Source organism: Sorex araneus, chromosome X (assembly GCF_027595985.1).
Source record: "Sorex araneus isolate mSorAra2 chromosome X, mSorAra2.pri, whole genome shotgun sequence".
Classification (NCBI taxonomy): domain Eukaryota; kingdom Metazoa; phylum Chordata; class Mammalia; order Eulipotyphla; family Soricidae; genus Sorex; species Sorex araneus.
This window is the reverse complement of record NC_073313.1, coordinates 109,051,266-109,066,883: the sequence shown is the minus strand read 5'-3', so window position 1 is coordinate 109,066,883 and position 15,618 is coordinate 109,051,266. Positions and strand designations below refer to the sequence as shown.

Genomic DNA, 15,618 nt, shown 5'->3' with positions numbered 1-15,618 from the left:
AAGTAAATTTAACTGATCCAACTTAATGACTTTGGCTCCTTGAAGATATTTTCTATCTTTCTTGAAGACACCTTAGCACTTCTGTATAGACTTCAACTCAAATCATTCAAATTTTGAAGACACCTTAACAGCTATCCAGAAAGCATATTTATTAGCCACAAAGTTATACATCAGTTTGGCATAAGTCTTCTTGAATGGTTGGATCAAACACTGATCTAAGGGCTCAAGAATCTGAGACACACAAGCAGTATCTTGGAAGATTTTGGAAGATTTTGGCTCTTCCAAAATTACTGTCTTCCAAATGTTTTGCCTTAAAAAGACAATTAGTGAATTTTTATTGAGTTCAATGAAATCATCCAAGATTTGTCTGAAGACAGCTCATTAGCTGTCCAGCAAAAAAAGCTCTGCTGAAGATGCTGTCTGTCCAATACAACTTTTGAAAATGTCATAATATATTTTTACAGAATTCTGCAAAATTATTTAAAACTTTTTGTTGCTTATAACCATTTATCTCCCCTATCATCTTAATTATCTCCTCCATCTGTTATGACAGTCACATCTGGGGTACCGGAAGTTTCCTGAAGTTTCCTTTACCAACATGGTATCACTTGAACTAGTGTTAACAAATTCAGACTCAGCTTCAGTTGAGGATTGCATCTGCATCAATTGTTCATCTTCATCCATGGGTTCTTCTTGATCCAAAGAGTCTTTGTCTTCGGAAGGGATTGTCGAAAGGTATTTCACCATCTCGAGCCAAATCTTCTCCCAGGTGACATTAATGATAGGTTCTGATAAGCTATTTAATGCTTCCTTTATTAGGAATACAGCATTAGTGATGGTATAGGAATCCCATGCACTGGGATCTTCAGACAGAGGAACTTTTGCAAGATTTTGAACCACAAAGTTATACATCAGTTTGGCATAAGTCTTCTTGAATGGTTGGATCAAACACTGATCTAAAGGCTCAAGAATCTGAGACACACAACTAGTGATAAAGACAATCTTAACATTAGGATGTTCATTAGCAAATGCATCTGAGGTGCCAAAGGGACTGTGTAGAATCAGTAGAACTTTAAACTCAAGATTTTTTTGCTTTAAGTAATCTTGTACTTCTACAAGAAAACACCTCTCAAACCATTCCTTAAGAAGAGAAGGAGTCATCCAGCTTTTTCTGTTTGCACGCCAATACACTGGAAACTTGGCTCGATTTTTTCCCCTAAGGAGATTGGGGCATAATTTTCGGTAGAGCAGCAATGGTTTCACTATGAGGTGACCTGAAGTATTGGCACAAAACAAAAGTGTCAGCCTCTCTGTTTTTGCTGACTTCATGTCAGCATCAGTTGGTTCTTGTCCAACAATAGGACAAGTGGGATTATTCAGAGGCTTCCAAAGCATGGCAGTTTCAACAGCACCAAAGATTTGTGCTGGCAAATAATCCCCTTCAATAATCACTTTCTGCAGTTGTGGTGGATATAATACAGGAACTGTTGCAGGATCTAGTGATTCTGTCTTTGGTGACACTGTCATGGGAGACTGGGTCTCCGCGTCATGGGGCACCATAAATTTATCAAACCACCCCTTGCTTCCAGTTAAATTTTTTTCTGAACCCACTTCAGTTTCTGAAAACATGTCTTTAAAAACTCCTCTTGCACGATCATAGATACCTTGGATAGAAAGTGATTCATTATACTTGTGCTTGTCTTCAATCCAGAGGTTTAACATCATTTCAATCTTTTCCATTCTTGGATCATGAGGGATAAAGCATCTTTCAAGTGATTTATTTGCACAAGAGTCAATACTAGCCCTAATAAAAGATTCTGCCTTCTTAATGGAACGAATTGTAGACTCATTAACACCATACATGCGACCTACAAAGCTATTTGTTTTACCTTGAAGAAGTAGATCAAGAATATCTCTTTTCTCTTCTAATGACATCACTCTTCTTTTCCTTTTGACAACTTTCTGTGCTGCCACTGCCCTTTTCTTTATTTCACTCTCTTGCGACTTAAGAGTCATATTTACAGAAGCCATGTTTAATTTTATGCTAATAATGCAACCTGAATGTTATTTACTAGAGATTTTATATCCCCTAGAGTTACAAAGCATAAGCATGTGATACCTTAGCAACAAATAGTACTATGAACATAAGTCAATGATAATATATTGTCATGAAACTCAATGTAAATAGGACTGACTATTTAGGAAACAACTGGAAGAAGGATGAGGAAACAAATCACTCAAAAGTTTCTTTCCACCTTGTGATATAATCAGAATAACAATAATGTAGCAAATGGGAATGACTCCCACATACTCAATTCAAACTCTTCACAGCAATAAAAAAGGTATACACAAGTAAGATCACCTATACTCAAACTTCCAATAAGGAAAAAAGGTAGTTAAAAAGGGATTACTATAAATTATCCCCTAAATTATAGGAAAGTCAGTTTTATATATTCAAGACAGCACTACTGCTATGGTTAGCCTTGACTTGACACCTTAATTTTATGTGAAAAAAAAAGATAGCAGTAAGTCAATTATTCTCTGACAAATTTCAACCTTCCAAGATATAGATGTAAAGATCAGGCAGGGCCTGAATAGCTAATGCTTAAGAAATGACTACCCAAGAAAGAAACTGACAATTAAAGAATCAACTGGCCCCTTTTCAATGCCCAACCACTGATACTTTACTTTTATCCCCTCCTCCTGGGAAGATAGAGCGAAGCCTGGCTTTCTTATTCTTCTCTTCAGGGGCCATGGGAAGTGGTTTGGAGCTGTGGTTGAGTGCTGAAGAATCTCGGTTGTTACTGTTCATTCTCAGTGGAGGAGCTGGGGGCTTCTCTTCATTATCCAGACTATCAGACATTTTCAGTTATAACTGAATGCACAGCTCCTAAAAAAAGGAAAAAGCAGGAGTTATGGGTAGATCTGAAAAAAATCTAATAAATATAGGAATTCCAGCATTTTTGGAACAAAAGCATTGTCCTCACATTGTTTTGCGTTGACCATTTCTTTTGAGAGTGTATTTTTTTAAAGGGAAGGGAACTGCCTATCTAACAACCAATGACGCAAATGTCCAAAGAGGCTAGTGATGGAATAATAACCTTTTAAAATGTATATACAAACATAAAAGGTAGATTACCTTTTTCCACAATGGAACTACTTTTCTATTATCCTTTTATAAACAATATGCAACATGTTTTTAAAATTCTATCCTGAAGATATTAAAAATTCGATCCATGGTCTTTATTCATTAGGGAAAATTTGCCACCAGAAACAAAGCACTCATTCCTTCTTTTTATTGTTCTTATTTTACTTGTCTGGTTTTTCAGACAAGTAAAATTTAAACTGAAATCTGATATAGGTCTAGCTGTTGATTTTTAATCATCCACAGCAAGTATTCTTTTAGCTGCCTCAACACTGAGGTGCCTGTGTGTGTGTTTCTCATTTGTGTATATATACTACTGTCTTATGGGAACACACCGAAAAAATCTAGTAGACCAGCAATTAAAATGAGCCGTGCTGTCAGAAAGCATGGACTCCCCAAGGAAACTTCTGGTTCCAGCTGCTTTCCTATTTTAATTCAAGTACTTCTATTAGGGACCTAAAATGTGCCATCTCAAGCCACATTTGATAGTACCTTCCAAAATTAATCTCCAATTTGAATAGAAGAAAAATAAAATCCCAATACAAAAGAATCGCTAAACATTCATCAAGTATTTACTCATACTGATTGAGAAGCATAAGAAGTCTTCAACACAACATACCACATTATTCCAATAATTTACTATTAACAACTCTAACTACAACAACAAAAAAGGGGCCTTCTCATTTTCTGATTTATGTACCTATAAATTTACCTTTTATAAATAATTTTATTTAAAGAACCATGAGTTACAAAGTTATTGATAGTGAAGTATTAGGCATAATATTTCAACACCAATTCCACCACCACCAGCGTCAACTTACTTCTACTAGTGTTCCCAAATTCTGTCCCTACCGCCAATCTATAACTATTCTTCTTAGATGTTCGGTGGTTACAATATTTATTATTTTCAGTAAGTCAATATTATGTGGAATAAATTTTAATTTTATTATGACCTAGATTCTCTCAAAAATATGCAACTTTTAAGTATTCAAGATTAGGTTAGTATCAGTAGCTGCTCTATCTTCACAGGCAACAGCCAACTAACAATTGGCTTGATTTGGATTTGGACACAAGACTGCTATTTTTGTTCTTGCCCAGTACCATGTCTTATGTTATTTTAAGATCAATACCATATTTGTCCTATGTAATTATAATAGTGAAATTCTCAATCTAAATATTTTGTCATCAACTGGATCACCCTGTTTTTCCTCTATGGATGAAAGTACCACACATATCAAAGTAATTATGATGTCAAGGGTAAAGTTTATTCATATATACTTCTAGTACCAGTTATCACTGTCATCACATTGTTCGTCGATTTACTTGAACGAGCAACAGTAACCTCTGTATTCCTCCCAGTCCTGAGATTTTATCTTTTATCAGCTTCTCCTTACTCATCTTTCCCAATGACTGGAGGCTCTTTCAGGGTCAGGGGAAAGAGACCTATCATTACTGTTTTTAGCATATCGAATAGGACATGACTAGCTTGCCAGGCTCTACCTGTAATAACTTAATTAACATCGTAAATTCTAGTTCCTAATATTTACCATTCTGTATGGGCACAATAATAGACACTTTTAGGCTTAAAGGGCGACTCTCCTGGGGACCCACCCACAGACTCAGACTACAGTGCTCAGGCCGGATTAATCATTCTTAACCCCAGCAGGGTCTAAATCTTGTAGTTACTATTTCTGGATCAATCATGACAGAATTTGTCCATGACCAAGCTCTTAACTTATAGTTAACCATTAGTGCACTTTGGCCTGGCCCATTTTGATGCCAGGGTAGCTCATAGCTCACAGCTTGCCCTGGGTCCATCCAGTCCCTCATCAGGACCCTTCTTTGGGGGATCTAGGAAGTAAGGGCAACTGAGGCTTAAGTAGAGAGAACAGATGTCCAGAAGGAAAATATTATTCAGAGTCAATTAACTCCCATGTTACAAAAGCACAGCATTAACTGTCTTCTTGTGCCCATACAAAAAGGACTTAGCTCTGAATTAACTATGCAATGGGCCTAAGAAGATAAAAACAATATTTATAAGTCAACAGAGCACAAAGAAAGAAGTTACAAGTAAACAAAGAGGAATGGGAGTATTGTGATGGGAAGAACCCAATAAACCTAAGCACACTGTGGCAAGGCAGAAAGGGCAAACCAATGTCATCCTACACATCTAGAACATGTTTCTTCTGCTATGGGAGAACCTGACCACTCCTGGGTATCTGTCCTTGTTAGGCAAGATACCGCTCTGATAAATGCTGTCCAGTGGAAGTTCAGAGCACACAGAACCAAGTTTATACTCGTCCACGCACAGCATACTCCCAAGACACAAATGAAAAAATTTAATTCTCTCAAATGCATAAGCAATAACGCAGATTTTAAATTATGATTGCATGTCAGGATGCGTAGAATTTCAGAAGTGGCAGCTAGAACAGTTACAGAGCATGGACTCTAGAGTCAATTCACTTGTGCTAACCTCCCTGCCCCACTTCTCATTAAACTGTGTTACCAATGTTACCAAGCTGCTCAACAGGGCATCAGGGTCCTCTCTAGTAAATGATGCAATAATTAGTACTAGTAAATATTTTAAGTATAAAACAAGTGATAATGTGTTTATATTTTTTGTATTTTTATTTTCGTCCTTCTGAATGTATTGTTTCCCCAGAAAAAAAGTTTAAGACTGATATCACTGGGGCCAGATTGTTAGCACAGCAATAAGGGGTTTGCCTTGCACACGGCAAACTGGGATATTATCCCCAGCATCCCATATAGTTCCCAGAGTCCTCCAGGTGTAATTTCTGAATACAGCGTCAGGAGTAACCACTTAGCATTGCCAGGTGTGGCCCAAAATCCAAACCAAAACAAAACAAAAAGACTGATTTCATCAGTGGCAAATTTTGTACTGCACAGATGCGCAGTTTCAATTTAGTCATTCAGGATAATTTGCCACCAGAAACAAAGTACTCTTTTGTTTGTTTGTTTGGGGTACTTTGGCCACACCTGACAGTACTCTGGGCTTATTTCTGGCTGGGCACTCAGGAATCACTCCTGGAAGTGTTTGGGGACCTTATGTGGTGCTAGGGATTGAACCTGGATTGGCCACGTGCAAGGTAAATGCCTTACCCACTGCACTAGCACACCAGCCCCAAAGTACTCATTTTTAAAACTGTTATTCTTTCCTGATTCAAAAATATTGCCAGATTATAAGGAAATGTTATTAAAGTTTTGCAATACCAATTCTAGTTTAGTGGAAATAAAGAAATTTTCAAGTTCAGGAGAGATAATGCAGAGGTAAAATAAGGTATGTGCCTTGCACATTGCTGACCCCAATTCAATCTGCAGCACAGCATATGATCCCCTCAGCACCATCAGGAGTCATTTATTAACAGAGCCCTAAGCACCTCCAGGTGGGACCCAACTACTTGCCTAAATAAAATTTCAACATAATTGCAAGTGAACTAGATTTAAATAGAAAAACAATTTTTATTTTTGCTTTTTCTGTTACACCTTGCGATTCAGGGGTTATTCCTTGCTCAGCACTCAGGAATTACTCCTGGTGGGGCTCAGGGGACCATATGGGATACCGAAGAATGAACTTGGATCAGCTGCATGTATGGCACTACGCACTGTACTATCACTCCAACCCAATATGAAAAACATTTAAATAGAAACAAGTGTAGGTAAGGAAGAGCCACTATATTCTAATTGATACATATTTTCTTATGACATATTAAAGATGACAAGTCAAAGAAACATGCATGGCCTATTTATTGTATTGGGGATTGAATCCAGGGACTCACACATGATATACATTCTTGGTTAAAAGCCTCTTCAAAACTAATACATAAAACTGATCTTGTATAATAAGCCAAGTAATATTCTGGGCTATTTAGGGTTCTACTGTGTCTGTGTCACTGCAGTTGAAAATAACTAGCTCCTTTGTGATAAATAGGTGTGGTCACAGTAGAATTTTTTGTTATTCCTAATTACCCTATGCATTGCTTCTCTGCCTTTTGGCTAAGATCAAATGTAGTACCTAATTACCCTATGGTCAGAAACCAAAAAAGTAGAAGTCTTTCTTCTTTTGAGGCAGTCTGATTACACAGATCTTATTTAGGTAGGTATACTTTAGTTTAGAACAAAGAGGTTACTTTATATAAATTCAAACTATCTTTTTCATTATAACATTAGAAATCCACAACTAAAATATCAACACCACACAATTTCTATTATATGGCATACATTCTGTCAGAGAACCAACTTACAAAGCACACCTTCCACTGTCCAGAAAATGAATTAATTTTAAGTTTCTTCACTTCATGAGGGGTTTAGGAAAGTAAAAATAAACCTTTTCCAGAGATGAAAATGACACTCAGTAATCTGACAAATTCCACAATAGGAAGATTAAGCATGAAGCAAATAGTAACTCCTTTACTTAGACATTTTGGATTTCATTTTAAGTTATTCTGATGCTTCAGTTCTTTAAAACTCAGTTTTAAGATACAACCAATCTTTGTCTTCTAATAATTCTAGGTAATTTTGATTTGGTGACAAAAGAATCTTTTGCTATGTTTAACTCTACCTTCAAAACACAGTTTTAGATATCCAATGGAGAAATAATAGGGATCTGTAAGGAAGCCTGACTGTTAATGTATTTGTTTCACAAGTAGGAGGTTCTCCAATAATTCTAAAATGTAAAAAAGGGGGATGCCATTTTGTTTGTAAACAAGAGAAATTTACTAAGCTGGGTCCCTCCTTTGAAATAGCTTCCTAGAAAGGATACTATTAATGGATCGCTAGTTTAATCTGTCTATGATGTCATTATTTTCAAGATATTAAAGGGGACTATTTTGTTTGGGATGGCTGCAGGCTCCATTTCAAGAATTGTACAAAAGCACAATTATTCTCCAGGAATTTAATCAAAACAACTTATCTTTAAAGTTTAACCATTGCTGTTCACTTATGTTATTTAACAGAAACTTGCAAGAGAGGGCTGGAGAGATAATAAAACTGATAGGGTGTTTGCCTTGCATGCAGCCAATTGGATTCAATCCCAGATCTATGGTCTCCCAAGCAATGCCAGAAATGATCCCTGAGTCCACAGCTAGGCATAATCACTAATCATTATCGAGAGTGGGCCAAAAACTAAAAGCAAAACAAAAAACAAAACAAAACAAAACAAAAAAAAGACATTTGCAAGTGAGAAGACACACTGGATCTAGATGCAAACCATATTTAATACTTGGCCCTTAGCATTGTAGGGAAACAGCTTTAGTGAACAACTAGCAACAATTTGTATCATTTCACATCCTGATGTCATTCTCGGTTATTATGACTTTAGAGAGAATTTAAATGGCTTTCGTGGATGGCGTATATTTTCAATCTAGCCCTAGGGATTTAATGTGGTTTGCCAATGTTCTGTAATTATAATTGAAATTCATCAGAATTAGAATTGTCGTTTGTCACATAATACCAAGGGTGCCTGAATATCCCTTTTCAGAGTACTGAAATAATAATTTCTCTCCTTCCTCTTTCCTTTGCCTGTCTCAATCTCATGTTCCAAATGCTAATACACACATAGATATATATGTACACAAACACAAAAGTACAGCACCTTCATTTACCTGCCTAATGAGACATTTACTGAAAAAAACATTTTAGAGAAAAACTTTTATCAAGATGCACGACAACTTTAGATGAAACAATCAGGTACTATAATTAGTTGTCATTATTATCTCATTCCTACAAAATGCAGTCTCTTAATCGGTGCTTTGCCAAGCTAGACACTCAGGGAATGCTAAGTAAGCTAAGAAAGAAAGCATCAACTTGCATGTTCTGGAAGTCATAGATAAAGATGGGAAATCAATTATACTATGGTTAACCTGGTACAAATCCATATTGTGGCAAACATATTGAAGTGTATGCAACAAAAATGCCCACTGAGCCCATTTGCCACAGTTGCTTTACCTAGGTGCGTGAAGGGCAAGGATCCAGTAGTACTGGTCCTACAACCTGCAAGGATATCTATTATCATAAGCAACTGAATTAAATGTTTTCATCAGATCAGATAACATCATAGGCAATCCACCTATCTATATTCTTGTTGACTTTCAAATCTAACTTAATTTGTACATTTTTCCAGCAAAGTACACATTTCTACTAGTATCCTTTGTCAACGAAAGACTAGCAGATATAAAATTATGATCTAATAAAGACAGGGGTATGGGCTGAAACAATTGTACAGCAAGTAGGGCCATCCTCTTGCATGTGCCCAACACAGGTTCGTTCCCAGTATTCCATATGGTCCCCTGAGCACCGTCAGAAGTAATTTCTGAATGCAGAGCCAGGAGTAACACCTGATTATCGAGGGGTGTGACCAAAAAAGCAATAAATAAATAAGTAAATAAATAAATAAAGGCAGGGTAAAGTTCCAAAACCATCAGAATCAGAAGGCTATTACCACCAATCCATGAACAAACATTACTTAACACCTTTATTTTATATCTTTTTATATCAAGCTGGAGGCTCTAACAAGAGATAGGCTGGAGGAAAGGTCCAGGATGAACTAATTTTTCAGATATACCTATATGAGGAATAGGGTTGCCCAACATCTTGACAAGGTGACAAACTGACATGAGCACAAAAGAGCGATTTTAAAAAATAAGAAAATGTTATAGGTAGATAATATAGGTACTTAAATGATGATAACTATGCCCTTTAACAAGTTACAGTGGGGAAAAGTGCTGGACTAAATTTGAAAAATAAGTATATATGTCTGAATGTTTACACTAAATTAAAAATAAGAATTAATTACTTACTTAAGTGTAGCTTCTATTTGAATTTCCTAAAAGAATTTTAAACTGGGTCATATAGGAGTTCTGTGGATAAATTTTGGGGGATCTATGGGAAAAGCTTTATTATTTCTAATAAAAATGTTTATAATAAAAAAAAAAAAAAAAAAAAAAAAAAAAAAAAAAAAAAAATAAGAAAATGAGTGGAGGGGTTGGTGTATTGTTCTTCAACTATAAAATAATGACTATTATAAAGTAAACTATGATTCTCAATAAAAATGAATTTAAAAAGAAAAAATGTCATGAACAAGTCACAGAAAATTCACTGTGTTTAAAATGAGAGTATTTAATATTCCTAGAATTTTGAATATTTTCACAACAAAAACAAATTTTTTTCACTTTGGGTCACACCCAGCAATGCTCAGGATTATTCCTGGCTCTGCACTCAGGAATTACTTCTGGTAGTGCTTGGGGGACCATATGGGATGCCAGGGATTGAACCTAGGTCGGCCACGTGCAAGGTAAATGCCCTACCCACCGTACTACCACTCCAGACCCACAACAAAAATTAATTTTAAAAAATCATGAGAATGGAACATTTATAGACTTTGAGTTACTGCCACAGATAAAAAATAATTAATATTTTTTTTTGGTTTTTGGGTCACACCCGGTGATGCACAGGGGTTACTCCTGGCTCTTCACTCAGGAATTACCCCTGGTGGTGCTCAGGGGACCATATGGGATGCTGGGATTAGAACCTGGGTCGGCCACGTGCAAGGCAAACGCCCTACCCGCTGTGCTATCGCTCCAGCCCCCCAAAATAATTAATATCTCTTTAGGCAATGATATAAACATCAAATTGTTCTTTGTGTTTGAGGATGAGGTTGCTGCTTTTACTGACAATGTTATATATAGCAAATAAATTGTATTTAATTGGCAGAAAAAATATACAAAATATTACTTACTTTCATGGGCTTCCTTGTGAAAAAGGAAACAGCTGCATGATGGCTAACTGAACATCCCAATATAGACTGACTGGGAAATAAACTAGGCTTTGGTAACTAGTATATGCTGACACTAAATCCACTTTATCTGGGACACATTATTAGTAGTGAAACAAAGGTTCTGACACTTAAGACTTACAAAGTAAGATGATGTAGTGGACTGTTTCTAACTGCCAGGATATGAAAAAAGTCATCCAGTTTTCTACAAAGGGAATGGAAATGATAATTTAAAAGATTATATATTGCTTTGCATTTCTAGAGCAACTTTTATCTGAACTTTTCAAATAAATTTTCAGACACTAATGCCACAATACTGTAAGATGCCCAAGAAAAAAGAGAATTTATTTCATTTTATGAAGGAAGGTAAGCAAGCCAAGTCATATCCTCCAGCAGCTCTAAAGCATATTCCCATTTCCAGACTACATGTACAAGCTACAAACCAACCACTAATCTTTGCCAGACAGATGGGCCCAATTTATCACTGTCACCATAATTCCTAGACTGCACATAGTCACTACACATGTCATTCCCCTCACTAAGTCATAAACTGCTTAAGGGTGAGGATATGCCAAAGTGTGCTTAGTACCAGTAAGTGTTAAAGATACAAATGAGAAATAAAACAGAACAGTATGTATTCCATGTATATACTGCAGTCGTTAGTAACTTTTAATGATCTTGCATGTACCTATAGTCAAAGCCAAGAAGTCATATTTGCAATTATTTACCCTAATCCCATGTCAAACATTTGGGCATCATGCAGAAGCTACCTAACATCTGATTATGAACACCTCATTTTAAGCTATATGACTTTAAAAAAAAGGTATGAAACTAATATCTAAGGCCAGGGAAAATGGGTCAGGGGGACTTATTAATGGCTGGAAAGCATCACAAGGGGGGGGGTGTGGGGCTGAAGCGTAGTTAAGATAGAGGAGGGTCCATTATGACAACATTAGTTGGAAATGAACACTCAGGACAGGAACTGAGTGTTGAAAGGTATATTCATTGTAACCTTTCAGCATTTGTATTGCAAACCATAATGCCTAAAATGAGAGAAAGAGGAAGAGATAGAGGAAAAAGGTGCCAGCCATAAAGGCAGACAAGGGTGGGGTGCTTGGAAAGGTGGAAGGGAAACTGGGGCACTGATGCTGGAAATTACACTGTTGGAAGGATGGGTGTTGGGACATTGTAAGACTGAAAGCCAATCATGAACAGCTTTATAAATAAATAAATGAATTTTTTAAAAAGATATATAACTTTTTAATGTCCAAAGCACTTTCATATCTTACACTTACTTGAGCAGGAGATCAATACATGAAGGTGGGCATGCTATCCTTATTTTCTAAATGAAGGTTTCATAGAGCATAGAAGTTAAAGCACTTGCTCAGGATCACATAATAGGTGAGAGGTCTGAAACTAGAATCTCAAACTCTTAATTTCTTTTCACTACACCAATATATTGTGTAAGTACACAAACACACACACACGTATTTACTTTTATCCTTTTAAAGCATTTTCAGTAAAGTTCTAGTTTTTCATTTACCCACTTCAGCTTGGTACTTACTTATTTCAACTGCTTTTCTCATCCAAAGACCCGAGGCTAAGGTGATTTACCACATCCAACAGGTTTTGTTGGCCAGTGGTACCAATTCTTAGATGGCCTTGTTTTGGAGCTTGTTGGTTCTGGGGCACTCACCAAGGGAACTCTGCTATCAGAGACAGGGGTGTGCTGTTTCAGAAAGCCTTGCCTGGGAGATACCATTACAGTGTGTAATAGAGGGAAGCCATTTCTAAGATCATTTGATCAGGAGGAGCTGAGCTACTTGTTAGGCAGATTTGCAAAAGCTGGACAAGCAAGGAAGGCACTAAGTCTTTTTATGGCTTCCTGGTTTCAAACTGAGATTCTGTAACAGATAATGCACTAGTAACACACATACAAGCATTTACACAGAACATATTCATGGCCTATCTTATACTCATAAGGAAATAAAGTTGTTTCTGCTGTGATCCTGTTACTTTTCTTATATCTTTAATAAGTGACTTTCAGTATTTTGGCAGGAATTTGACATTATTCAAATAAATAAGCAAGCATATTAATTGTGGGAGGGAATTTTGGATCACACCTGGCAGTGCTCAGAGGCTATTCCTGGCTCTGTGTTCAGGTGTGACTTCTGGCAATGCTCAGAGAATCCTATGTGGTTCCAAGAATCGGAACTGGGATTGTCTGCGGGTAGGGCATTTGCCTTGCACGCGGCTGACCTGGGTTCAATTCCCAGCATCCCATATGGTCCCCTGAGCACCGCCAGGAGTAGTTCCCGCGTGCAGAGCCAGGAGGAACCCCTGTGCAATGCCAGGTGTGATGCAAAAAAAAAAGCAAAAAAATATCAAATAAACAAGTATATTATACTTGAAAATTTCACTTTCAGATTTCAAATAAAGAAATAGATATACCCCACATCCAGACAACTGAAAATAGTTCTTTGTCAAATGATCTTTAAAGACTGTATATTTATGCAGCAGCACCATATTTTATTATTCTTTGTATACATTGCATGACAATACCAGAAAATTCTAATGATCATCTGATAAGTTTTTATATTTACAATCTGATGTAATTTACAAGTTTTAGTTTTTCAAATAAAGTATACATAAGGAGAAGAGATAGAAGAATATTTTAAGCATCAGTGCTATGGAACTTATTACCTTAACATGATACCTTAAAGAAAAATATGGGGCAAACCACAGGGCAGTCAACAATACTGAAATCACAAGACCCAAACTTTAATAACTGGATTTTAAAGGTACCTGTCAAGATGGCAGTCTGGGGCTACGGTTGGGGGGTTGGATAGGAGAGAGGATCTGGGAACACTGGTGATGCAAAGTTGAAACCAATTGCAGGAGTGGTGACGGAACATTGTGTGTCAAAAACCCATTTTTGGTGATGGAACATTTTATGTCAAAAACTATGAATAACGTTGTAAATCGTGGTACTTCAATGAAATAAAATTTAAAAAAAAGAAAAACAAAAAAGAAATGGGGAAAATAAAAGGAAAGTAAAACCTAGTAATATAAGAGATGCTAGTTTTCAAAACAGAATGTATCATCTTTGGAAGTACTCAGATGGAAAAATTTAGATGCACACTAACAGCCCAAGTGATCAGGATATGGTAAACCAACATCTTAAGTCACTGGGGTTCTAGCTTCTCTCTGGGTGTTAATTATATCCTTCTCTGATATATTCCTGCAATGTAATCACAAATGTTCTCAAATTCAAGCCCACATATTCAATTGCCATGTTTCCTAGGACATTTTATGTACACTGTGGATGCCTGTACATTGTTTTCCAACTTTTCCGGTGTGTCGTGGTTCATCCTAGAAAGTTCTATTTTTATGCAAATTATCTTTCTACAGTACAGGTGACCATTGTATGTCTGAAGACAAGAGTAAATGGGGCCACTAGAACCTTGATATTATTTCTAACCCAGGAATTTAGATAAGTTTAACAAATCTTACATTTCACAAAAAAGGGAGACATTTGCCAGAACCAAATCAAAGCATTTGAATTGGTACAAAATGAAGCAACTCCTCATTAAGCTTTTTCTCCTGTTTTTCTCCTTTATCTTAGTTTACATACTCATAGTTAAAAGGAGCTGAGTGTGTGTTTCACAAGTTATCTGTGAACTATGTTCAATGGAAGGAATTGCTTTCTACTATAAAGCAGACTTCTTTCAAATACTGAAGGAAGAAGAACAGGACAAATGGAAAATAAGACAGGACCTACTTTTCATCTTTATACTTTATCAATGGTAGAGGATAATCAACCACTTTTAGTTGTAAGAATTCCCCCACATCCTAGTCTCATTTTTGTCATTTTAAATAAAACTGACCTGGGTTTAAGTTCACAACCAAGTGAAAAATATTCTTCTAGAAACCAAAAGCCTAAAAACAGAGCATATTGCTGTTCCCATGACATTCTTGGCCTCATTTAAAACAAGTTCTTCATTGCAGCCTATTTGCTTTCCTTGCTGCCCTTTAGTAACCTTGTTAGTGTTGCCATTTTCCACTTACATCAGATTTGGTTTATACAAGAACAGATACCCCTCCAGAACATGATAATCTTTGCTTTCCCAGAGCTCAACACACACACAAAGAGAATACTGCCTTGTGCCCAAGTCTTTGAGTAGCTCTGGGAAGACGTCAAGGATGAGATCACATTATCATCTCAAAGAAAAATATGATATTCTTTTTTATTAATTTATTTCTTTTTTCTTTTGGGGTCACATCCATCGATGCTCAGGGATCACTCCTGGCTCTGCACTCAGGAATTATTCCTGGCGGTGCTCAGGGGACCATATGGGATGCTGGAAATCAAACCCGGGTCAGCCGCATGCAAGGCAAACGCCCTACCCGCTGTGCTATCACTCCAGCCCCAGAAAAAATATGATATTCTTATAGGAAAATACATATAAAGCAAAAGCATGGTGTGGTACAGGGAGCTAGAGTAAGCAGTCAAAAGTGGGAATCATTCAGTAGTTCACAAAATAATACTGCAGTCTTTATTGTGACACATAACACATCCTGACCACAATTTGGAAAAGAGAAAATGTGGTTGATTATAATAAATGGATATGAATCTCAAAACACAAATTTTAACGTTATTTATCTTTGAAATTAAGCCTGATAT

General features: G+C 36.6%; 1 protein-coding gene across 8 annotated transcripts in view; it reads right to left on the bottom strand.

Moving 5' to 3' along the window:
* The window catches only part of PAK3 (p21 (RAC1) activated kinase 3), a 341,434-nt gene that overhangs the window by 106,667 nt on the left and 219,149 nt on the right, over window positions 1–15,618 (bottom strand). For all 8 annotated transcript variants that reach the window (XM_055122435.1, XM_055122436.1, XM_055122433.1 and 5 more), the window contains one exon: window positions 2,689–2,890. In XM_055122435.1, the coding sequence (XP_054978410.1) occupies window positions 2,689–2,863 (175 nt within the window). In that variant the 5' untranslated portion in view covers window positions 2,864–2,890. The remainder of the gene's footprint in view (window positions 1–2,688; window positions 2,891–15,618) is intronic.